Source organism: Coccomyxa subellipsoidea (genome assembly GCF_000258705.1).
Source record: "Coccomyxa subellipsoidea C-169, whole genome shotgun sequence".
Classification (NCBI taxonomy): domain Eukaryota; kingdom Viridiplantae; phylum Chlorophyta; class Trebouxiophyceae; family Coccomyxaceae; genus Coccomyxa; species Coccomyxa subellipsoidea.
The window spans coordinates 2,038,127-2,062,850 of NW_005178037.1; the positions used below are offsets into that span (position 1 = coordinate 2,038,127).

At 52.7% G+C, this 24,724-nt stretch overlaps 6 protein-coding genes across 6 annotated transcripts; 3 read left to right on the forward strand and 3 right to left on the reverse strand.

Annotated features, from left to right (window-relative positions):
- Positions 1-363: 363 nt before the first annotated feature.
- On the forward strand, positions 364-6,325 carry COCSUDRAFT_65817 (acetolactate synthase; the record flags this gene model as incomplete). Its single annotated transcript, XM_005648743.1, has 17 exons — positions 364-417; positions 520-658; positions 778-863; positions 984-1,059; positions 1,229-1,374; positions 1,583-1,838; positions 1,993-2,099; positions 2,258-2,419; positions 2,614-2,821; positions 3,029-3,092; positions 3,671-3,863; positions 4,335-4,458; positions 4,555-4,661; positions 4,775-4,956; positions 5,232-5,385; positions 5,739-5,962; positions 6,133-6,325. The coding sequence occupies 17 exons, from the start codon at positions 364-366 to the stop codon at positions 6,323-6,325; spliced, it is 2,475 nt and encodes an 824-aa protein (XP_005648800.1).
- Positions 6,326-7,562: 1,237 nt separating this feature from the next.
- Positions 7,563-9,765, reverse strand: COCSUDRAFT_41522 (mitochondrial carrier; the record flags this gene model as incomplete). The annotated part of the gene is made up of 8 exons (XM_005648744.1): positions 7,563-7,828; positions 8,065-8,200; positions 8,383-8,469; positions 8,601-8,737; positions 8,944-9,090; positions 9,269-9,344; positions 9,435-9,502; positions 9,717-9,765. The coding sequence occupies 8 exons, from the start codon at positions 9,763-9,765 to the stop codon at positions 7,563-7,565; spliced, it is 966 nt and encodes a 321-aa protein (XP_005648801.1).
- A 2,100-nt stretch (positions 9,766-11,865) lies between these two features.
- Positions 11,866-13,220, forward strand: COCSUDRAFT_62763 (hypothetical protein; the record flags this gene model as incomplete). Its single annotated transcript, XM_005648745.1, has 5 exons — positions 11,866-11,877; positions 12,183-12,380; positions 12,596-12,812; positions 12,934-13,054; positions 13,163-13,220. 5 exons carry the CDS (start codon positions 11,866-11,868, stop codon positions 13,218-13,220), a joined length of 606 nt encoding a protein of 201 aa, XP_005648802.1.
- A 529-nt stretch (positions 13,221-13,749) lies between these two features.
- COCSUDRAFT_65818 (hypothetical protein) lies at positions 13,750-16,704 on the reverse strand (the record flags this gene model as incomplete). Its single annotated transcript, XM_005648746.1, has 9 exons — positions 13,750-13,864; positions 14,137-14,320; positions 14,434-14,513; positions 14,721-14,926; positions 15,183-15,403; positions 15,621-15,744; positions 15,895-16,078; positions 16,220-16,409; positions 16,576-16,704. 9 exons carry the CDS (start codon positions 16,702-16,704, stop codon positions 13,791-13,793), a joined length of 1,392 nt encoding a protein of 463 aa, XP_005648803.1. The 3' UTR covers positions 13,750-13,790.
- A 567-nt stretch (positions 16,705-17,271) lies between these two features.
- Positions 17,272-20,026, forward strand: COCSUDRAFT_53278 (hypothetical protein). The gene is made up of 8 exons (XM_005648747.1): positions 17,272-17,547; positions 17,624-17,704; positions 17,790-17,839; positions 17,934-17,990; positions 18,286-18,456; positions 18,675-18,847; positions 18,961-19,054; positions 19,190-20,026. Exons 1-8 carry the CDS (start codon positions 17,307-17,309, stop codon positions 19,271-19,273), a joined length of 951 nt encoding a protein of 316 aa, XP_005648804.1. The 5' UTR covers positions 17,272-17,306; the 3' UTR covers positions 19,274-20,026.
- A 3-nt stretch (positions 20,027-20,029) lies between these two features.
- COCSUDRAFT_65820 (NAD(P)-binding protein) lies at positions 20,030-22,563 on the reverse strand (the record flags this gene model as incomplete). Its single annotated transcript, XM_005648748.1, has 8 exons — positions 20,030-20,421; positions 20,730-20,895; positions 21,107-21,236; positions 21,418-21,579; positions 21,715-21,861; positions 21,954-22,019; positions 22,186-22,223; positions 22,310-22,563. Coding segments are annotated over 8 exons (1,159 nt in total), but the record flags the coding sequence as incomplete, so codon positions are not given.
- Positions 22,564-24,724: the final 2,161 nt, after the last annotated feature.

Genomic DNA, 24,724 nt, shown 5'->3' on the forward strand with positions numbered 1-24,724 from the left:
TGGGTGTGCTCAGTATGCCAACTGAGACTTGGCACGATATAAGCATTGCGATCGTTTGCTGATGTCTCCACCATGTGTCAGAAAATATTGCTGACAGTGAACTCAAAAGGGTTCGCAAGGCCTCAGAGTCTCTCAGAAACTTTGGTCGGCAACTGTTCTAATGTGGCTGTCAGATCTGCGGAGCTTTTCTGTGGCGATGCCCTCCCCCTTTGCAATCCAGAGGAATAGAAGGCAATCTCTCAAAAGCAGACGAGCACTGCAAAGGCCTGGAAGACGATGGGATCTAGAGGTAAGACACCAATGGTACTCTTATGCCTGTGTATAACAGTGCGAGCATTTTGCCATCAACGTGCTGGCGTGTCAATGCAGGTATCTGCAGCGTCACTCAGTGCACCAACAGCTGCCAAAGATGCTTCGGTGAGCAGGCCACACCTTTCAAATGGGACATTACTCCTAGGACAAAGCAGAACAGGCACATTTCTGTGGAGGTTTTGGTTGATTTCACGATGACGTCTGCAGGAGGAGAGCGAGGGGTATGATGTCTATGTCAACCATCCAGAACCTCTAGACGAGGGCGAGGAGAAGCATCTGATCTCAGCCTTTGTGGCCGATGAGTCTGGTATCATCAACAGGGTGGCCGGGGTCTTTGCCAGAAGAGGTGTGCAACAAAGAAATTACTGAGTAAACTCGACCTTTTACTTGAATGAGGGCAATTTCTCTTTGTTCCTATCACATTCAAGTGGACAATAGCGCTTCACAATTGGCTCTGCCCTGCAGGTGCCAATATAGAGTCTTTGGCTGTGGGCCTGAACATTGACAAGGCCCTCTTCACTATCGTGGTGACTGGCACGCAGAGCACGGTGGTGAGTTGAGCACAGTCCCTTCTGTGAGAACTTTTCAGCCACGTTATGTTCTGATGCCTGTGCCTTGTCGAGAGACACCCGCAAGCTGCTAGGTTGATATGTTGCGTGTGGACTGTGCAGGCCAATTTGGTGAAGCAGCTGGCGAAGCTGGTCAAAGTGCGCTATGTGGAAGACATCACTGAGTCTGACCGAGTAGGTGAGTCCTTGCATTCCACGGCACTCTGCTGATGTGCTGTAGAAAAGAGAACAGAACACATGTTGGGGGACTCACAATTCAAAGCAACTGACATAGGCTCATACCAGAACAACGGCAGGCATATGTGAGCACCAAGCATGTTTCTTAAGGGACCTGCGGTGCTGTGCAGAGCGGGAGATGGTGCTGCTGAAGATCCGGGCGCCCCCCGGGCCCGCTAGGACAGAGGTGATGCAGCTGATTGACATCTTCAGAGCGCGTGTCGTGGACGTGTCAGACCGCAGCATGTGCATCGCTGTCAGCGGCGACTCCGGCAAGGTGGCTCCTTGCACGTTGCACTTTCTTTGCTGTGATACAATGAAAGACATGTTTGCTTCATTGTTTGTCATTGTGGAGTAATGTTTGTTGATGTGTCACGGTAGCCCTTTGAAGCAGCACAGACGTCCTGTCCATGTCTGTAATTTTGCAAATCCCTACCAATAATGAAGCTGAAAGCTGACCCAAGTGGCTGTGTGCTGGTTTGCAGACAGCAGCGTTACAAGGCGTGCTGCAGAAGTTTGGCATCATGGAGATCGCACGTACGGGCAAGATCGCACTCAAGCGCGGCGAGCAGCTGCTGGAGATGGGCGGCTGGGGCGATGGCGCTGTCCAGCGCGCGCGCTCCAAGCAGACCACTATCACAACCGGCAACGGAGCGTCCGTTGCAACAGAGGGCATCGGCTTCCAGGGGGAGGACGGCTCAGAAGGGGATGTGTACACTGTGGGAGGCAATGGCCAGCCAGGTGTGCATGCATGAATGGCATGAGCATCGCACATTTGCCTCCTTGCAGCTTCTGCCTTTTCGATGCATACGTTCACATCCCTGCAGCCTCTGCAGACGCATCAGGGCCGCCATCATAAATAAGTGCTGAATTGCCTGCTCAACTGTATGCGCAGGTGTATGGGATGTGGAGAATGTGCTGGAGGCGACCTTCCAGACTGGGGAATTCGAGCCGCATACACTCTCCATCGAGGTGGAGGATGTCCCTGGTGTCCTCAATCAGGTATGATATCTCGGCTCTCGCACGTCGTTCACGCCTTGGTGAATATCATGCGGGCACTCTTGCTTGCTGTACCTCATTAAAATCCTTCACTATGATTCTAGCACTTATCTAGTGGGCGCTGTACATGGATATTCAACCTACGAGGCTTGCCAACACAGGTGACGGGGGTGTTTGCGCGGCGGGGCTACAACGTGCAGAGCTTGGCGGTGGGCAACAGCGAGGTGGAGGGCCAGTCGCGCATCATCATGGTCATCCCCGGCTCTGCGGAGGGCACCTCCAAGATCATCAAGCAGCTCAACAAGCTCGTGCATGTGCAACAGGTGCTGGCACGTAACCTTCCTGGCACCCTTGATGAACAATCCTGCAATCTAGCTCCATCCCATTCGCGCCGCATGCTTCTGTTTTACTGTTCCAGAAGGCCTTGTTGATCTCTGCTGAAGCAGCGAAGATCTGCTTGCACCTTGTGCAGTCATATCACAGGATATGAACAAAGGTGGTCGTGTGGCTGCGCCAGGTGAGGGATCTGTCGGCAAAGCCATACGTGGCACGAGAGCTGATGCTGATCAAGGTGCGCTGTCCGGCGGCGCAGCGGCGCGAGCTGAGCGACCTGGCCAACATCTTCCACGGCACCGTCTGCGACGTGTCCCTGGACACCATCACGCTGGAGATCCAGGGCAAGGAGGACAAGATGCACGCCCTCCAAGGCCTCCTGGAGCCCTATGGTGCGACCATTCTTCTTGCTGTCACGCCCCAAATAGTGATGCTGCAAAATTGAGTAATCAGAAGTCTGATCCCAACCCCTGGCTGCCGAGGTCGACAAAATAGAGGTGCATTCTGGCTTCTGTGTTTCCTGAAGTAGTAGGCTCCACTGCAGTGGTATGATGGCCAGCCGGGTGCTTTTCGAGGTAAGATGCAGTGTGTGCCTGCAGGTATCTTGGAAGTTGCGAGGACGGGGCGTGTGGCTCTGGCCAGGGATTCCGGCGTTGACAGCAGGTACCTTGGCCGCCACAAGAGCAGACGCATCATGCTTTGAGATTGGAGAATTAAAGTCTCGCATTCAGCCTGTGCCGTTCAAGTCAATCCCATGGATGCCAGCAATCTTGTGTAAGAGTGGGGTTCTCCATGGTTCTGGATGTCAGTGGACATTGAGATGCAAATGCATCTTGGTTGCTCAGGATAATATATGCCATACTTTATATACGAGTCTTTTATCTGGAACACGCTGTGCTCAATCAAAGTGTATTGTAGGGTTAAGATCAACTTGTTGACGCTGATCACAAGAGATCATCTAGATCACCCGCAGCACAGCTGGAGGCAAAAACTTAGTCCCCCACTCACGAGCACTTACGATCTCTTGGCAAAATGTATCATGTACTGAAATTCACGCAATCACGCAATGTATTCGTCGCTGAGCCAGAAGAGTGCTGAGCATGCTGAGCGGGTGCCAATTTAGAACACAGCAGGTTAAAGAACCTGCGTCTTGCCGAGATGCGAGACCATTGCACGCCAAAGGCAGGACATCAAGGAAAGATGGCATCAGCTGATCATCAAGAGCTCATACAGACGTTCAGTTCTGTGACTGGCGCCGATGCCGTCACCGCACAGCACGTCCTTGAGGCACACGCGTGGGACGTGAACAATGGCGTTGAATTCTTTCTGGAACAAGGCTCCAACCCCTGTCCACCATCGCTGCAAGGTCATCCTGTTTCCATTGATGAGGAGTTTGACCAGGACGAGGAGCTTCAAGGCTTGGCAGCTCAGCCTGTGCTCCCGACAAGGATAGCTCTCCCTGATTCACCACCAGTTCAGGGACGACCGCCAGTGGCAAGCCACTTCTTGAGGCGTGAAGACGATGAAGATGATGAGATGTTGCAGAGCGTCATCAACGAGAGCGCCCGATCTACTGGTGGGTCTTGCTGTTTTGTGTATTAGGATGGAGCCATAGGTTTCCCTTGCGTTGGGCCTGTTACTTTGTCGACATGTGCATGTAACTAGAATAGGACTGAAGGTCGTGTTGGCACATTAAGCGATGGGTTCCTTTTCCCGCGTCTGATCACAAATTTGTTATGTACCAATCCTGACAGGTGGAGCATCTGCTGCTGCCAGTGGTGGAAACAGCCCGATCCCAGAGCTGGTAAGCAGTGTGCGCTTTATTTTCTCTTCTTGTTTTATTGGTACAGATTGTTTGACTAAAATCGCCATATTTGCTTATACAGTATCACACGGTCCTTGCAGGTTGACAGTGAGGACGATGATATTGAAATCATTGAGAACAGCAACAGGAGCACTCGCCAAGCCAACGGCACACAAGCGCATCGCAGGACCTCAGCTCAGAACGGCTTTGCTAGTGGTAGTGGAGGTGTGCACCGGCACCTTCTCACTCCTTCCGTCATAGACACTATTTTCTAGTATATTTTTAGAGCAGGATCCTTATTATCAGCCTTGCATTGCGCAGGTGCTTTCTTTGATGATAACATGGACGAGGGCCCGACTGTGCGTCAGAGGAGGTCCCGGCCGAGGGGGGCTGCCGCCGCTGCTGGCCGTGATCTGGACGCCCTGCATGTGAGACCCCAGTTGCTTTTCTGCTGTGTGTTTTGTAGTTCTGCAAGGACACCTTGACAATGACGTTCTTGTCCTTGATACTAGCAGATCTTCATGGGCACTCTGATGTGCAGGAACTGGGACGGCGACTTGGTGTGCCAGATCTGGAACCAATGCAAATGCCAGCCGTGCGGCCGACTGGGCGGCGCCTGCCAGAATCTCTGGCAGCGCAGATCTCTGGTGCGGGTGGCAGAGGGCTGCCACACGATGATGAAGAGCTGCAGCTCCCTGATGGCATCAATGTGGAAGAAGCCAGGTGAGGCGATAGATCGAGGCAGTGCCTCAGCTGTTGGCAACTGATGTGGACTATGATGGCCCTCAAAGAAGCTGGAAGACCTGAACCAAATTACTTGGAAAGATATCTGGTACTAATTCCTGACTGGCATAGGGCTCATGTGCCGATACAAAAGCTCAAAAGTGTAATCTACATTTACAACGAGATCTCCGCCTGATGTGCAAGCAGAGAGAATGGTTGTGGCGTCGCATGGTCTTTATATTGCACGTGACTAATCCAAGGGTGCTGGATGCCAGGATGCTGGAGGCGGCCATGCTGGGGATTCCTTACGAGGGGCGCATGCCCCACATGGGCGAGCCCTGGCAGCCGTCAGCTCCACCTGCACCAGAAGTGGTCGCCCAGCGCCAGCTGCGTGAGGAGCAGGATGTCGCCTACCAGGCCTCTCTGCTGGTGAGCCCCTCCCGCTGCTCTGCTGTTTCTGTGCAGCCTCTCACAACTGCCGATGAGGTTCTGATTAAGCTGGAGCAGTTTAGGCTGGCACTTTGAACAAGATAGGAGCATGGTCACTGGTACGGACACTGACTTTGCTGCAAATCCAGTGTTTTTACTCGTGATCGAGCGCCAACTCTTGCTCTCTCGCCAGGCCAAACGGCTTTTGGGTGTGCTCCGCGGTGTTTAAAGACAAGGATGGAAATGAGCTTATGAAGCTCAACGAATGCAGGAACTGCATCTTGTATTCACATGAGCAATTGTGGAGGATGCAGTAGGTATGGGCAGAGAAAGAAGTCATTTGATGCGCTCAGGCCGACATGGAGAAGGCGAAGAGTGCGCAGCGAGCCGAGCAGGAGGCGGCAGCTGCGCGGCAGCGCGCGGAAGAGGAGACGGCTGCCGCGGAGGAGGCCGAGCGTATGGCGGAGCGGCTGATCAGCGACAAGCGCGCCGGTCTCCCCGCCGAGCCGCCCCTGGATGACACTGACGCCATCACTGTCCTCGTCCGCCTCCCCAATGGCGGCCGCCCCTCCCGCAGGTGCCCAGACATCTCACACCCCTTTCATGTCCTCCAATAAGTTTAGTCCGTCAGGGCTCAGATTCTTGCTGTTCATGTTAGCACAACTTGCCATTGAAACTAAGCATTTTCTGTCCAGGGAGTGCAATTGTGAGGAGGCAAGGAATGATTGCAAGGTGGTGTCTCTGCAGGTTCACAAAGGACACAAAGGTGGCGACGCTGTTTGACTGGGTGGACGTGAATGTGGCGCCTGACATCAAGCCGGGCACGTTCCGCCTGGTCACTCCCTTCCCGCGCCGCATGCTGCTAGCTGACACTCTCGGCTCGCTGCAGACATCCGGCCTCACACAGAAGCAGGAGGCTCTGTTCTTGGAGCCCATCTAGGCACGAGCTGTAACATCTCAATACGCATTACCTTGCCATGCATACAATAATATATTTTGCGGTCGTCGCATGCTATAGGATCCAGCATTTGCATAGAAACCTCATCACGGCAGTTTTACAAGTATTGGGAGGTCTTTTGGATGAAGGCATCTGCTCAGCATAATCCTGCCAACATAAACGACCGAAGTGCGTAGCTAGCTTTGGTTGTGCGAGGCGAAACGCATGTGTGTACATTGTATTTGCATCAAACGGTACAGGCAAGCGCATCTTCCTTGTTCGGTTGCCATGCAGGCCGCTCGCAGATGCCCTTTCAGTTGCATTGGACGTGGTACAGTCTGCTCAAGCGAAGGAACGATGGTGGCAAACATACAAACATATGGCAATTTGCACCTTTGTGAACTGGGCTGTTGATTTTCCTGTCAGACTCGATGTCAAGGCAGCAGGCGGAGCATTTGCAAATCAAATGGAATGTTGATTAAGGAGCCTGATGGCCTGTATGAGTTACAGCATGTAATCCTTTCAGAGATATCTTGCACGTGCACCTGTGCTGCTGCATTTGAATCTACCTAAAAGAAAGGAGGCCACGCTGCTGGCACTCACAGCTTCGTCGCAGCACTGCGCTGGGATACTTGTTTCATTATTAGTCATCACGCCAAACAAACTCTCCTGATCATGTGTATGCAGCATTGCCCTGAACAAATTACCAGCGCATCTGCAGCATAACTTCAAGCTTTGTATATACACAGGATTCTAATCAGTTAATTGTCTACAAACTGCACAACGTATCGGCCACCCATGCCAGAGCAACGAGTCCAAAAACATAGCAGAACAATGTCTGCCTTGAGCAAATGATATGTACCAGTGTCGCAAACTGGAAACTCACAAAATCATTTGCAAACTGATGTGGGCGCCTATGGCTGATGCTAATCAAGAAATACTGGCTCATTTGCGCTCCCCTTCAAGGATTAAGTTTGTGCCCTTCCGTCAAGGAATATAGTACAACGCTGGTTGCAAGCCTGCCCTTGCTAGAGACAGCAAGCACAGCCGTGCACCAGCCCGCAAAGAAGAATAAACACGCCGACGAGAGCCAGCACCGGGACAGCCAGCGCTGCCCACCCCAACAGCAACCAGCAATGGGGGCAGCATGCTCCAGCCCACTCACTCCAGCCCTCTCCGTCCTTGCAAGGATCCCCACTGACAGTAGCCCCAAAAAATTGCCACACAGAAATGACCACTCTCATCCTTGAGGCACGGGCAGCCCCCTCCGCGTGCTGCCGGGCAGCTCGGCGCCGCCGCCGGAGCCGGCTGCGCTAGCGCGGAGCTCGGCTGCGCGCTTTTCGCGGGCCTCGCCGTTCTCGGCCGCGAGCCAGGCCTTGGCGAGGTCGTAGCAGAGGAAGGTGACAGCGTACTGGGGCGCCTGCTTCACCCAAGTCAGCCACACGCCTGCATAAAGCGCTCCCACTCCCTCCGTGCGCGCTATCGCCATCAGCGCCGCCAGCGTGCCTGCAACCGGGCACCAGCTCATTTCAAGTGGGGCTACCGGGGGCTTCACTCCACCACGTCAAGGTAGGCTACTTGCTGCCAGGTTCCCCTTGAGGCTGAATATTTTCTCTCCAACCCTTTTGGGCAAGCACCATGGAGCAGTCACTGAAATACATTCGTCGATTGCTGTTTGTCCGCCTGGAACAGCAAGAATTAGGAGAGCCTCCGGGAAGGGATGGAGAGGATGGAGAAGGCACCTGTGGTGGGCAGGGTGCCCATCATGGCGCGGCGGCGCACGATCTCCAGTGGGAAGCTGGCACTCGAGGAGGCTATGGCCGCAAACGCGCCAAACATCATCGTCACATGCGCCGGCACATTCTCCTGCTGCGTCGTCTGCAGCAACACCCAACGCAGTGTTTATTCAAGGCTCGACACCCCATGGGACAACAGACAGAAGCGATGGCAATGGTGCACTGAAAATCTGAGCACATACAGTATCCATCTGCACTTTCAGATCGAGTAAAAGTACCCAATAGTAGAGGTGTGGGAGGTGGCAAACAGCGTGGGATGCGCACCCTCTTGTAGGCCCATTTGAGACCGTCATAGGAGCCCAGCCTGATCGCCGAGTACGGAATGACACCCAGCACACTCGCGCCAAGTCCCTGCAGCCAGAGCACCACCTCACAGCATGCTCTCCCAGTGCGCCCCACCAAATTAGCCTTCGCATTATGCTAGAAAGCATGGACAGATCTGCATGGGAAGGAAAGGAAAGCAGCAGGTGTTAGATACCCACCCGGTAAAAGGCAGGGACGCCCTCCTGCCCAAAGATGATGCGGAACGCAGTGAAGACATTGCGGTACGTTTTGTGGTCCACCGCCAGCCGCGTTCGCACTGTCTCCAGAGGGAACATCGCCAGCGTAGACGTCACTCCTGAAATTGCAGGACCGTATGATCAAACGCCTTTCCCCTCTCTCCTCACCCTTTTGCCAAGCCCATTCCCTTTTATCCTTGTTTTGACCGCAATTCAGGAGAATGCCCTGGCAATGATGCTCTGTTCAAGTCGAGACCTCTGCTGCTGCCTGACAGGAGCACATCACAGCACATGTCATTCAGCTCCCTTCAAGAGGTGAGCGCACCTGCTAGGGCGCCAGCGACAGTGACGCCCAGGCCGCTGGGGTGTTGCTTTCCGTCAGCGCCCTTGGGCCTGAAATTGGCGAACGCCTTCTTGTACAGATCAAAGGAGGCCAGCTCTATAGCCTTGGACGGCATGGTCCGCAGCACATCTGCACCACCGCGCAGCCATCAGGAAACACATATGCATGCAAGTATTGGCCATTGGGCCAGTCCACTCAGCTGCCGCAACAAGGAAGAGAAGCAGGCATTGAGCTGAGGCGGTTGTCACTCTGTTTCGCAGCTGAGAGTAAACAGTCCTCGAGGTCTAAAGGTTAATCTGGGCCCCACCTGCTTCATTGCCGCTGAAGAATGCCAGTAGCCCTCCGCGCTCATAGGTTCTCCCCACAATCTCCCACACGCTTCCCTACACAGGAGCCCCTTTGTTTGAGACACCATAATTACCATGAAGGAAAGGCTGCATTAGAGGGCCTTCAGCAGAGCTCCTAATGCGCACCTTGGTGCCTGTCATTATCTGCATGCGGACACTCTCGATGGGGGCTGTAGCTGTCTTGCTGATTGCACCTGGGGAATATGACTTCATAATCAGAATCGCATTCAAAGCTGCAATAGAAAGGAGGCCATTCTCTTGAATTCCTTTAGTAAACAGTGACCATAACTTTGCCTCATCCATGAGCCTGATTTTCCAAGAGGACAAAGTACCAGCCAGGAAAAGATATATTCAGAACGCATTCGTGAAGTTACTGCAAAAAAGTTACTGCAGAGGGCTGAAGCACACCTGCAAAAGCACCTGCCAAAAAGCGCCTCACATCTGCGGGCCAGCCCATCATCTGATTTCGCACACTCTTGCGGATTTGTGCTCCCAACACCGCAAAGCAGTCGTGCTGCAAAGCGTTCTGCTGGAGGGCTGCTGTTGCCGATGCGAGCTCCAACGTGCGCCACTTTCGCCGCCTCCTCTTTGGAGATCGAATTGATAGACTGCATCTCTTATATCCACTCCCATTTTCAACCTGTTCGTATGAGGTAGATGGTTCTAGTTCAAAGGACCCCAAGGAGACAGGCTCACGAGGACAAATGCCAGAAGGATGTTGTTGAAAACCGCTCAGTTGGACGCCTCTGAAGCCCACAGACATTGAACCAATGTTTTCAAGAACACAGGGTAAAACACTAACAATTGATTGCTGAAATCGCCATCTCAATGTGCATGTAGGATGTCCCGCTGTCCAGGCTGAAGGTGCCCGGGAAATAATATAATAGGAGAGCGTTGCGGAGTAACCGCTCAAATGTCAGATAGACTTCTTCCGAAGATTGCTCGAGATGGATTCAGTAACTAGAAACGTCTATATGGCGGTATTTCTGCTGATATTCGGCTCGGTGATGCTCATTTCCGGCATTGGCCTCTACTTCTCGGAGGACCCAGAAGCCAGCGGTGAGGCATTTTCAGAATGTAATTTGTCGCAGATCTAGGGTGTGCGGCAACTGGGTTCAATTTGGTTTATTTCTATCGCAGGAATTGCTCTCACGAGTCTGGGTTGCGTGGTGCTTCTACCCGGTCTTGTCTACTCCTGGAGTGCCTTCCGATCGTGGCACAAACACGAAGGTTACTCTGAAGACTTCAGAGCTATACACTGATGATCAAAGACAAATGCTCTTACCGAGGGTTTGCCAGCACTGCTGGACGCAAATATTGCGGCATGCCAGACAATAGAGATCATTCTGCAGTTTTAGTGCTTGCCCGACCAGAGGAGGCAAGCTTAGCTGAGCAATAGACGTGAGTGCCAACGGAGTTCACTGCTGAATCTATCAATTTCATGAAAACTGCAGACATCACATGCTGTAACAGATGCGCTAATCTGCCCAAGCACCTGATCTGCCTCACCCCCCTGAATGCTTCCTGCAGTGCCTAGCTGCAATTGCAGCGCAGCAGAGTTCGATTGTCACTGAGTAAGAAAGTGTGCGATTGGACAAATGCAAGCAGTGCTTGCATTGAGCCCGCCTCAGTCGGCTGCTATTTTGATCTAGTGGATTTCGCTGGCAATATTGGTTGGTTCTGTAAAGTGCTTTTGGAGTTAAAATACAGGGGATTCAGGTCTTTCCTGCAGTGTGATACCTTGCAGTGCATCATCCCGCAGTCTTTCCGAGCCTGCGCCGTGCATTATGGCCAGCCACAGGCTAGACCTGTCTGCTGCCGGCATTTCGGTTGCAGCGTTAATGGCACTCACATAAGAATGTCAATGCTATCAATCAAGACGCCTGGCGGCAGTGTCATCATGACACTGCCATGGGGAGTCAGCTAGGTGAACCAGCCACTGAGTGCTTGTGGGATTCCGAATCAATCCAAGTTGGGCCGGCCACTGGCAACGTGTTTGTGTACAGCCACTTGTACCTGGAGTCTCTTGTCGATGAATTTCAAAGTTCTCATGATGGAATACGGTCTGCAATTATGAGAATGCTGCAAAAGTCGCCTGTGCCTTGAGCTCAACCTTTGCATCCATGGGCAATTATGCATGCAAACCCATGACTAGTCAGTACTGATCTTCACTACTTCAGTCTTGGTATTTCCGACCCTGTTCGCTTTGGAGACACAATTCGTATGGCTATACATCCAAGGACAGAGAAAATGAAAGAGCGCATGCGGAACCGTTTCAAGATATATCCAGCTCCGAAGGCAACAATAACACTGAAAGTCTTCAAGGAAGCGGTTGCCAGCCGCAAACAAGCTGAGGCTCTCGCTGAGGACGCAGAAACGTGCCCCGAAAATGATCAACGGGATGCTTTTGGCTCCGCTAATGGAACTTTCGAGGGCCACACAGCAGAAGCCAATGATTTAAATGGCAGGGGAGCCCACGATCTCGATGCTGAACAGCAGGTGACTTGTGCGTATTATCTTGATCAGACAAGTTGTCAATATCACATTTACACCAAAGATGCTTGGGGAGGTGCTGACTTGCATGTGACACAATAGGAAGAAGATTTCATGGAGGACGACCCAGCACCTTCAGCTGGAAGTCAAGAGCAGCACTCACCTGTTGAAGAGCATTGCAGCCATAATTTAAAGTTGCAGGAAAAAGCAAAACGAAAGGTCCATCACTGAGGATCGAGTGTTCGGTCTACCTGCAACACTGGTCACAATGCATCTTGCTTGATTGCTCTTTATAGCCAAGTGATCCTCTTGTGCACTGAGGTCAAGGATGAGATATTATCGTGCATCAAGGTGCATCTCAGACTCCACTTGGCCTGACAGGCGGAGCGGCAGGCTCAGGCAGAGGAGGCTTGGAGACAGCAGGAAGCTGAGAGGGTTCAAAAGCTGGAAGAGCAGCGAAAGGCAAGGGAAGAGGTGGAAGCGAGGAAGAAGAGGAGATCAGAGGAGCTGCAGGGGTTGCGGGCCAAGTTGGATGCTCTCAAGGTGGAGAAGCTTGACATGGTGGCGCAGCTGAAGCAGGTGATGTACTGCTTACCAGCAATACCATAATGTCGCACCCGAGTCAGACTCCAATGCTCGTCTTTGCACGACAAATGCTGCCTTCCAACCAGGCTGATCTGAGCTGCTTTTGAAGCTTGCACCACAGGCGCTCTGCTTGAGACCAGGCTGATGTGAGGTGCGTTTTGAAAATGATCGTCTGGGTTCTGAGGTAAATGTGCGGCATGCTCGTATAGGTGTTGCTGACAGAGGACTCAGAGAAGGCCAGGGCAGCTGCTCTAGCCGCGCTGGAAGAAGGGGAGATGCTGGTGGAGCCACTCCCCCTACCGGCACCCCAGGGGATGCCGCACCTGGCACCCATGCCGAGCGTAGGCTCCAGCGCATTCCCATCCATCACCTCCCCGCAGCCAGCCACCCTCATGCCTGCATCCTTTCCCGCTCTGCAGACCCAAGGTGAGGGCTGCAGTCCATGCACTGCTTGCACTGAAAGACCATTGTCCTTGGGGCGGTTCAGGTTTGCCATGACAAGCACTCACGATTGGAGGTTTATGCCTTTGATGCCACCTGTCTGCAGGGTCCTCAGCAGCAGGGTTGCCGCTGCACATGTCTCAGCCTCTGGCATCTGTAAACTCTGGAAGATTGCAGAGCGGGTCAGGCCGCCTCCCTCCTCATCTTGCAGGCGATCACCCTAGCAGGTGAGCTAATCGATGCGTGATGACCATGCGCTTGCAGGAGGCTCTTGTATCCGAGTCTCGACATGTGCAGCCATGGATAAGTTACTAAATTGCTTGTCTGGTGGCCAGGGCAACACCATCCACACTGTTTGGGGCGCCATCGCTGCCTCCGCATTTGCAGAAGTGATCATCCTCGGCATTATACCCAAGCCGCTTGCAATTGTAATTACCCATTGTTAGGATGACAGTGGAATAGTGCAGACCAGTCTTGCACCTGAATAGCGCTGCGCCAATGATTAGTGGCAAAGCATGATGTACTACTTTCCATCAGTCGCAGAGTATAATGTACCACCATTGGAACAGAAAGTGACCACATCAGGTCATGATGTGGATTATGGAGGGTTGCATGCCTGCTCCAGAAGGAACTCCTTGAATCTGGGTCGGCCTGATACATATTAACTGCTTTGATTTCACATGAACAAACATGATGCATCTCAGGAAGCCTACACTGTGCATCAAGACTTGCACATGCCAATTGCGCACAGGCCTGAAGTCTCCGAGACGGATCAGTGCACAGTGCCACGTGGCCGCTTCAATGAAAGTAGCACATGCAAATACACACAGCCAGCTCAAGCACAATATTTTGGTCTCATTCTGTCACGTTTCTGCATCCTCAAGCTTATTAAAACTCCCTCCCTTCTGAGGAAGATTTCAACAACACAGGGATGGACCAATATGCAGGGCTATTTATTATGCCTCATCGCCGCATGCTGCGAGAGCGTGGTGATACAGGCGAAGCGGTCCGGGTTGTCTGCATTGCAGAAAGGCCACCTGCAAACAGGCCATTGCATCATTCTCAGCAGGCAGCACTGCTTTACACAAAGGCACAATTGGGGGAATTGGCTGGAAACAGAGAGAGTTGCACTGGGCATTGCCAGCAGAACATGCCATCCACTCTCATGCCGCCTTTCTAGGGTTCTCTGTCTTTGAACTGCCAGTACTGTTGTAATTTTAAACACAATAATGGTGGTCACTGTAAATCATATCCAAATAGAGTGGAGCACCAGATGGTTGGGCAGGCAAACAAAACGCCAGAATCTCACCCGCATCCTTCAAGGCGCCCTTCTTTGTGACGGGAGGAGTCAGCACGCCTGCGGCCCGGTCGGGCGTGTAGCCTTCCAGGACAAGCTTGTTGTAAGTGGCAGCACCTATCTTTATGGTCTTCCCAGTACGCTCATTGAAGATAAGACCTCGCTGCACCAGTGGAGACTCCAGCCCATTTGCATCCTGTGTAGATCAGCATGTGTGCATAAAATGGGGTATAATTGCAATATCGCTTGCCTCCAATGACAGGTAGACTGGAGGCTAGATGTTATAGCAGGATCACATGGCAATATTACCTCATGCCTGGAGCTCAGCATCTGTGCCCTGGGCGTGTGTGAGACGGCCCCATTCTGCTGTGGCTTGAACTCTAGCTCTCCTGCAATATCAGCAACAGTCTATGTGTCAGCATCAAAAGTGACACAAGCTACATCGCATCCCCAAGCAATACCATGCAGCCGGCTGCAACATGCACATGTACGCAGTAAACATGTCCAGCCACACAGTGCCGCCCATAGTGCTCTTTCCCTAGAACGGCTTGTGTCTCGCACATGGAACATGCATTCTGGGGTTACTGATCGCCTACCCGGCAACGGCATGCTGGCTGCTGCGTCCAGGTCCTGCGAGGAGCCGGTGGTGGAGGCCGGAGAGTCCGGCACAGCCGCTGGCGCAACGGGGCGCTGCTGCGTGCGAGGGGAGCCCAGCCCCAGGCGCTGGCCCACCTTGTGCAGAGCTGCGTCCGCCAGCTGCCCCGCATCCCTGCCCGCGCCCATCACGCTCCCGCCAGTCCTTCTGCACCCATGCCCATACAAGCTCACACACTGGGCACAACACTCACCAATCTGCCTTGTGGCATGCGGTGATCTGACGAGTTGTTTTGCTTTGAGTCAGTCCTCATGTAGGCCGATGTAGGCACAAGAGATCTTGTATGCTGCATGATGATAATGCAGATGCAGTATACTTGCCCACATGGGCTGCAAGTGTGCAGGTTGCAAAGCGGCTGCCGGCAGCTGCTGAGGGAAGGAATGGCACACAGCATGAGGCATACCTGAAGCCGCGGGCATGGACGGCTATGTCCAGGGTGATGAGGCAGGAGGCAAGCGCGATGGAGGTCTCAGGCATGGATGTGCTAGTTGCGGTCAGCGCAAGGCCCAGCAGCTTGAGCCCGTACTTGAGGATGTTCTGCAGCTTCGTGTTGGCCTCGCTGTCATAGTAGTACGTCACCGCCAGGCCCACCAGCGAAGACGCTCCCAAGTATGCCAGCGCCACCTGCACATGCCACAACCCAATTGCAGCTAATCTGCTAGCTCGTCCTCATGCAATGATATATGGCTTGACTTTGGCTTGTGCGCTTGAAATACACTAATTTTCCTTTTTCTCTGGATACAGTATCATGCTCGTTCCATGGACATTTTGCAGTCATCTGTTGAAGTGCAAAGAAGGAGAATGCTTGGGTGTCCCCGTCATTGGAAAGGTGAAGGCTGACCTTGCTGTACATGAGCTGCTCAAAGGTGGGGATCCAGCGGCCAAAGCAGTAGCGCATGAGCCCCGTGAATGTGCTGCCCAGCACTGCAAACGCGGCGCCCATGCCTCGCTTGTTGGGCAGAGCCCTGCACACAAGGCAAGTATAAATCCTTGGATATTGCGGCTCACTTTGGCAGTGTACATGACAGATGTACAGTACAGAGATAAGCATTGCTTGCACAAACATCAATCTCCGGGTGCAGGCAAGAATAGAGCACCAAGATGTGGGCGCACACCTCGAAAGCACGAAGATGAGGATGAGCACAGAGAGGAGCATGAAGCCGAGCGATCCGGCGCTGAGTCGGAAGAACATGGAGTGGCTGAGTGGCCCCGCCCACCAATACAGCGCTGCCCCCAGCACCCCCTGCGCCAGCTGCACAAATGACACCTTCTCCTCCACCGTCGCCGTGCAGACAAACCCTGCAAACACACCCACACCATTAACCCCCGTCCAAGCTTCGCCACATCATATGCCATCCTACAACTGGACACCTGGAGGTGATGCCATGACCGGATGCCCAATAGACAGCTGCTGTCATTGGTGTAGGAAGCGCAGGGCACCTGACTGGAGGCGCTGTGTGCCCTTGCTGTCCGCCACAGCCACCAGCATCTGCCCAAAGGGAGAGATGCGCGCGACGCACTCGGTGTCCGACGCGCCAAGGAAGCGGTCCCAGCCGCACCACACGCTCTCCCTGTTCTCTATGCGCCGCTGCAGCTGCTCCAAATCAGGCGCCACATACGTCCGGAGGTCCTGACGAGCCGAAACTAGCCATCAGCACTGCCACCACTGTGCAGGCCTACCGAAGATAGTGATATGCCAGCAGAGCTCTGCTTTCAGCATTGCAAGTTCTGTCATGTCCCACACGTAAAAGAAAGGAGGCTTGCTTACTAATTTGGGGGAGGTTGGCAATCCACACCTTGCCTCTGTTCCAGCGAAGGCTGACTGCTTTGTCCACCCAGAGATATGGCAAGAGGCGCCATTTGGGCACTCCTTCCAAGACGGTGTAGACGGCGTATGTCCCATCATTGAGTCTGAGGTCTTTCATCAGCTTTGTATGCAGCGCTGCCTGTGCCGATCGATGGGGGAAACAAGCACACAGCAGGGCTAACAGCATAAGCTTGAGCTCTTTCATTTGAAGGCACTTGGCGCCCTCCCGTGAGCTGCCTGGCTCCCAGGTAGAAGTCAGCATAATCGCACACTTCTTCCTAAAGGCATCGGACTCCTCCACCAAGAATTGGTTCACAGCTCTCTGATTGGACAAAAAAATCCATCCTTTTATTACTGTTATTTTAGATCACCAACATCACACTCTCACTTGATCGTAGACATCGCGAGGGATCTTGGCAACTCCCTGATGATGGATCAAAGTCAGGTGGTCAGCACGAAATTTGACACACAAATGCCGTTGCAATCAATTGAGAAAGCACAGTAGGAGTCCAGATTAAGTTTTTGAGACTGACCATTTGTTGATGTGCCTTTCCACCAACGACGGTTTTCTTGGACTGGGAATATTATTGTGGCCCCCAAGCGAGCAGGGACCTCTAAACTAACCCTGGATATTCACAGGGTATTCCATTTCCCGGGCAGTCGGAGCTCGCAACTCAGATTTGCAGATCATAGCCCACATCCCCAACACGGTCTTCCACTATGGCAGTGCTTCAGTTGTCCCAACGATCAGGCAGTCTTTTGGTGCGTCCTTCTGTGGAGGGATGTCAGCGTGCCCTTGCCACAAGCAGAAAGTGTGTAAGGTGTGAGCCCTTTCTACGCTCGTCAGGGCCCGCCCTCCGTCGCTTTGTAGCAGTCAAGGCCGCCCGGAATGACAAGAGTGGACCAAGCTCTTCAAACGATTTCAACCTCGCGGAGTATGTTGAAGCCAAGGTCGAGATTGGTAAGAACACAGCATCAGTTGTTGTTTCCTTAGCCCGCGCTGCTTCTGTACCTGATAGCCCCGGGTGTGCGTGCAGTGCGTCATACCAAGGAGTTTGGCCACGTTATTTTTCTCAGGCTCATGGAGAGCAAGCATCAGTATCTTCCTGTCTACATCGGTAAGTCCCTCGCGTCGTTCCCATGCCCCCCTTCCCTTAGCACCGTGTAACCTGCCGAGAGCTAAGAATCTACCACTTTGTGCAGGGGACACCGAGTCAAATGCTTTGGAGATGCAGCTCAACCAGAAGCGCTCGGTACGTTGACCAAAGAAGCCTGAGTGCTCGTCCTTTTTCCCCAAACAGCTTGAAGGGGCTACATATACAACATTCGTGTGCCCATCCTGCGCAGGCACGGCCTCTGACTCACGATTTCATGAAGGTGGCTCTGGACACGTTGGGATTCAGGGTAAGCACAGCTTATTGCAAGTCCCTGTCACGCTCGATTGTTCCCATGTCCACGTGTGAGTCGACGTGGAGAGGACTTCCAGAGCTCCGTGCCTTCGCTGTCATTTCGCGGAGCTATATATTTTGCATTATCGAAGATGCACGTCGGTTGGATTTCTGAGTAAAGGGGCTGGGGTTCGCTACACTTCAAATCTTGCGTTCTCTTATTGTCATGCTTGTGTCCTTCCCCACCTTCGTCTCCACGAAGCCAGTGTCAAGGCTTTTCACAGCACCTGAACCGGAATGGCCTTGCGCAGGTCACGAAAGTGTGCGTGACAGCGTTGGTAGGCAACACCTACCTGGCCCGCGTACACCTGTCACCTTCAGGTAGGGACGCCAGCGCCAAGGAGGTGGACATCGATGCCAGACCCTCGGATGCCATCAATCTGGCGATGCGCTTCAATGCACCGATGTACGTGAGCAAGCAGGTGACTCCCTATGACTGCGCTCTGTGCTGTATCATGCACCCGTGGGAAGGAAGGAGAGGAACAAGTGCATAATCGTGATACTCTGCCTCCATAGACTCTTGCTATACCGTAGATGTGAAGATGGTTGGCATTCTCCTGGAGGTTTTGTCTCTGTGCATGTGGCAGAATGGGGTAATATCTGCAGGGTCACAGAGTGGGGGTTGGCGACAATTGTGCAGGTGGCCAACAAGATGGGCAGCTCAGCGCATCAGTTTGTGGAGAGCCCGGAGAGCCACCAGGAGATTCAGCGCAGCTGCCGCAATGCCAAGCAGTCCTACCACGACCCCACCGTCATGCATCGCCTTAACCTGCAAGTGGCCATCGCTGAGGAGCGCTACGAGGACGCCTGCATGTGAGCCACTCAGGCCCCCTCTCTTCTCATAGAGTGGGAATAAGTTTTGTCAATAAATATGCTTTGGGTCAGGTGCCGCAGAACAGATAGTGTGACCGGGAGCCCTTTTGCAGGATTCGCGACCAGGTGGACAAGATGCTGGCCAGGGACAGGGCTCTGAGCCTCCTGGTTGCCATGGAGTCTGCACTGCATGACAACCGCTACGAGGTGCGCAACATACCTTCCTCAGCAGCATTGCTTTCTTGACAATGTTGAGCCAATTGTCAATTATTATAGGCGTTACAAGATCCAAGTTGAGAATGCAAGCTGCCACAAACGGTAACACTCTTGTTGTCTGCGCAGGAGGCTGCTCGCCTGCGAGACTTCTTCCTGGCGCTGACATCGCAGCATAAAGCGCATGCGGTTGAAGGCCTTAAAGAGGCCTGACACGTCGGCCATGGTTGCTCAAGCGCATGGATTGCGTTGGCGCAGTAGCACTCAACCAAGCAGCCAGAGTCGTGCACAGCGGCTTGCGCGTGTAGTGCACACTCCGGCTGTGGCCTCCAGTTGGACTGTAAAACAGGCAGCACAGTGGATGCTGCCGTATCCATGCATCCTCTTTTTGATTCTCGCTGTACACTATGGTACTTTGGGAACTGGGTTGGTCTTTGTTCAGTTTGACAATAACATAAGGCAGTACATTGGCAGAGCACCGCTGGCACCTCTTTTTGACTGTACACTATTTTGGAGAAGAACAATGTTGCAAACGTAAATTACCAATTTTGAAGCGCTGCTCATATTAGCCGTACTTGCTGTGCTTGCTGTACTCCGGTGAGTCAAGATTGCTCATCCGCTGAACTGGGTAGTGAGCTCGTGTACTTGAATATTGTCCATATGCAGGCGCCCAGTGCACATTTTAGAGGGTATGTGTCATCAGAAAGCATGATGCCGGCCATGGGATCATGGCCATAATGCCTGTACAAACATTGGCCAACTCGTATGCAGAGTAGATATCGCGTTGATGTCACAGTGTAATGGGACTGCTAGATCAGCCACTGTTAGAAATTACCGTGAAGCACATTTGGTGCGCAAGCTTTCTCTATTGCTCTAGGCGAACAGATTGGTGAGGACAGGCTTGCAGCTCATTTGTTATTGAGAGTATATACCATGCATTCCATCATGTAAGCAGTTGCCGAGATTGATGAAGCAAAGCTGTGTTGATTATACTATAATAGTATCTCCTCATGCCGCAGTCACATGCATTAGCATTTACCACTCTCCTCCCCACATCTCATGTATTTAGGTGCAGTCTCATAGCTGTGGTCACTCATGAACATGTTCAACGTGGTCTGTACAAATACACTGTCCCACTTGCCAGCACAAACTCTCCTGTGGCCTCTCACGCACTCACGGGCTCCTCCTTCCTTACAAGTGTCTCGCTGTCCACTGCCAGGCCCATGGCATTGAGGCCATTGTCCACATACACGAGGCTGCCTGTGACCGCTGAAGCCATCGGCGACAGCAGAAACGCTGCAGCGTTGCCGACTTCGCGCGCCTCCAGCGCCTTCTGGATGGGGGCGTTGGCATACGAGTACCTGCACAGATGGGTAGACAACAGAATCTTAAAACATGTCTGAGGGTCAAGAGAGAAAATTATGAGCAAACACTGGCCAGAAGAATTGACATGCAATGAAGAGCATGAGTGATCTGCATGCCAATTTTTCTCTGGGGGCACTGTTGTGCACTCCTCCTAAGCAGTTTCGACGATGTAATGACTCTAGCTGTCACCTGCTGTGAATGACTATTTGGTCCCTGGAAATGGGAAAGAGCAGCGATCTCCTCATTCCTGGACGGCCCCACGCTTTGCACTGATGACACAATGCTGGCAGAGGCAGAGCAGCACCTGATCATGTCGTCGATGAAGCCGATGGCCTTGGCTGCGCGCGAGCCCAGAGGACCGGCAGAGATGGTGTTGACGCGGATCTGGAACTTGCGGCCGGCCTCGAATGCGAGCACCCTTGTGTCACTCTCCAGGGCCGCCTTGGCACTGCTCATGCCTCCTCCATACCCTGCATCCGCACACCAGGTATTCGCACTGCTGACCCATTGCACATGTGTCACCTTGCATGTGCCGCTGATGTGCTTCTTATGGCATTGGGAGGCTCATTGAAAGACATAATTCCTCCAGATTTGAAAAGATGATCCGCACAGAAGGGACCATGCACTGGAAGATGACACAGCCATTATGGTGGGCGAGTGGCTGAGCAGCAGAAGGAGCACCTGGGATGATCCTCTCTGATGCCAAGTAGGTGAGAGAGATGGCGGCACCACCAGGGTTCATGATGGGGCCAAACCTCTGCACCATGGACACAAAGGAGTACGAGGAAGCACTAATCGCTGCCAGGTAGCCCTGTTGCATACATGAAAAGGTCATGTCCTTGCACAGACGCTGTGAGATCTTCAAGTTGCAGGTCTGCAATTCAGTCGCCGGCATGACTCAACATTGGGACTTTTCTGTATTGATCACAAGATCAGCAATTCATCACCAAATAAGTGCGTTAGAAAACTGGGTTCGAGAGATGAGATCTTGCCTTGCGTGAGGTTTCGAGCAAGGGCTTTGTGACCTCTGGACCGTTGGCCAAGCTGTGCACAATGATGTCGATCTTGCCGAAGTCTGCCTCCACATTCTTGGCGCACTGTGACACAGTGAATCCCTTGTCTCCCGCAGCAGCATACCTCTTATTTGTGGCAACCTGCATTGGCAAGCAAACAATCAATCAGGGGAATATAAGCTTGAAGAGCATGGAGCATCCCTCAAGAAATTGGGTGAGATTGAAATGCTGCATGTTGATCGTGTTGGAGTGCAGCCTAAGAGGACACAGATCTACCTCCTCTGGGACATCCTCAGGGGAATCGTAGACTGCATCCATGGGATACACTTTCACGAACTCCATCAAAGATCCATCTGAAAGCTTTCTGGAGGCATCGAACTTGCCACGCCTCAGGTTGCTCTCGAAAATGTTGAGCGCTGGCACCTGCAAGCCAATACTAGACATTTCAGACACTCATAGAAAACACTATGTTGTACTTACTCATTTTTCATTTCAGCAACATTTTTATTGCTTACCCAGACTCCAAGAGAAATCTCTGCCCCTGCTTCAGCAAGTGCCTTGGCAATCGCCCAACCAAATCCCTGCAACCCCCCACACGGTCGGTTTAAATACCAAAGTATGATTCATATACGCAACGTAATATCTTGTTTGCCTACAGGGTGAATAGTTGCGGTAATACAAGGCGCTTTTGGCTCTTCTTGGTGCAAACGCAGTGATGGCGCTGACTATAGTACTGCTGGTTATTACCTGATCATCTGCCACTCCTGCAACAAATGCTTTCTTCCCTGCAAAGTTCGAAGACCGTTGTCAAGCCAAATTCTATATGCATGTACCAAATTCCGAATTAAGAAGATCTCATGCCCAATTCCACCTCGTAGATCGATGCTGAGACCAGCGCGTGCTGGTGCTGATCCGTTGCTTTCAACAGCTTGTGTGGTAATATGTTTTCTTTCATTTGCAATTGAGCGTCTTCCCGCAGTCCTGATGGGGATCCCTTGGTATATCCTGTTTAATTTGCAAGGCAAAGCACCACCTAGACTCACTGTGGGGCATCTGTTCAGAGCCCCATTCCGGACAGCCGAAAGAACGGCGCGTGAAGCGCCTTGGGTAGGAATCGAAGCCATGGTGGTGTAATCGTGATCTGCTTGCGATAGCGACAGAGGAACGTTCGGTTTGGAGGGATGGTGCCTGTTCAGGCTTAACATGGTGTGCTGGCGTCAGCTGCGCAAGCCCTTGCACGTCTTGTGCTTCACTGGACCCTTCCAAATTCCTAAAAGCTGCATTTTGTAGTTCAGTAACAGCTGAAGAGTCAAGCTGCAGCCGGCCGCCGGCAGCGGCTGCATGGCGGCGGCCAGACCTAGGCGGCACAGCGCGGCAGTGGCCCGGGGCCACCGGCCTGGGTGGCATCCGAGGAGTGCTGGGCACCATATCAATGCCATAGGTTGCGTTGAAATGGCAGACAGGCCCCCGATTGATCAGAAAGAACTGCTCTTACTTGTTGCAAAAGTACTGTCTCGCAGCATATATATTTATATAAGCAACTGAATTCTTCGAAGTTCTCATAAGCTCCAAGCAACTCATTTAAATTTAGGCATTTACTGAGTAAAAATAACGAGCAGCAAAGTTATACCCTGGGCTGTCAATGACAAAATTGCTCAAATAATATAACTTTTGTAGTTCTTTGTCCTGTGCAGCACATAGGCATGCATACATCACTCTCAGAAGCCCTGAGACAAGCACACGTGATTTGCATGCATGTTGAAATCCATAAGGACTCAGTGAGGCTGTGCCCTTCTTCGGACTCAGCTGGCATCACTATTGGTGTCCGAATCGCTTGATTGCTCTTTCTTTGCTTTCTTCGCCTTCTTTGCTTTCTTTTTCTTCTTGTCCTTGTCCTTCTCTTTCTTCTTGGACTTTTTTTCTTTGTGGGACTTCTTCTTGCCGCCCTTCCCATACTTGGCAAGGATGGCCATTGCCTCTTCCACACTGCCAATGTTGCTGGGTCCTGCACACACCACCCAGGTCCAATGACAACATGACCTGACCTCCAGGCCTTGTATTTTTGGCTGTTATGGAAGGCCAGTGAGTGGGCCAAGATTGCTTGTTGAAGAAACGGCATGCATGTACCTGCTGGCTCCGATGCGTGCGCGAGGCCATTGTGGCCTGCACTCATGGCTGGAGGTGGAGGCGGCGGCAGCATTGCCAGGACCTCGTCCCCAACCATCTCGTACTCCTGTGCGTCCCCATACTGCCGATCCCCCGCCTTCAAGTGACCCCAGTCCACCGCGCCTCCTGGAGCCAGTAAAGAGTGTCCGTGAGTCACAGCACCTTAATGTGATTACTGTTGAATTGAATTATCTGAACACCATGAGAAAAAATACCTCGTAGTAGAGCAGTAAGATAAGTGCATGGTGACAGCAGAAGCTTATATAGATAAAAACCCTCATCATGAGGCAATATCAATTCCTTGTCGGATTACTTGCTGGGCACCCACTGCGCACCTTGTTGGACAACGGCTGCAGGCTGAGCAGGGCCCCTGCCATGGCCTCCTGGTCCCCCCTCCCCCCGGGGCTGCCATTTCACATTGTGGGGGTCGAGGTCTGTGCCCTCCCTCTGGTCCACCAGCTTGATGGAACAGGCCACCTTTGGACCCCTCTCTCCGCCGTCATCCGTCACCTCCACAACCTGCACCCATTGTGACACTCAATTATAGCTGCGTGATGGCATAGGAAACTGAAAGAGTTGCCTTCAAGCACTCCAACAAGGTGAAATGTGTAAGGGCGCTCACCTTGACCCAGAGCGGGTCACCCACTGAGTGCACTGCGGACAGGGCATTGATCTTATCCTCGTCGCTCTCGTCCTTGCCAATCTCCAGGTGGTCACTGATCTGCATTAGCACAAGCAAAGAACCTGAATGGTGCTGAATACAAGAGCAGCAAAGGCCTAAGAGGGTCATTTGACAGGAGCCAAGAACACTGTGCACGGTGATGGCACCCACCTGTGACAGATGCACCAGGCCGTTTGCCCTGAACCCCTTGAGGCGCACAAAGATTCCGTACGGCTTGACCGACGCCACACTGGCTTGTACCACAGTATTTACCTGCGCAGCAAAATGCTTTTGCGGCTGATTCTCAATTCTTCTAAACACCACATGAGCGCATTCAGCACAACATCATTCCGCCTCGTCAGCCACCCAAGCATTCAGCCAGATGAGGGCAACACCTCTGGGGGTGAGTCGCTCTGGGGGCCTCGAAAGCCCGCGTCCCCACCGCCTCGGCCGCCGCCA

Bases quoted from the DNA above. Each gene is read 5' to 3' on its own strand.
- COCSUDRAFT_53278 (XM_005648747.1), top strand. From the start codon at position 17,307: ATGGCAGTGCTTCAGTTGTCCCAACGATCAGGCAGTCTTTTGGTGCGT. The intron at 17,840-17,933 runs GTACGTTGACCA...CATCCTGCGCAG, and splicing joins AGCTCAACCAGAAGCGCTCG to GCACGGCCTCTGACTCACGA. The intron at 18,848-18,960 runs GTGAGCCACTCA...GCCCTTTTGCAG, and splicing joins CGCTACGAGGACGCCTGCAT to GATTCGCGACCAGGTGGACA.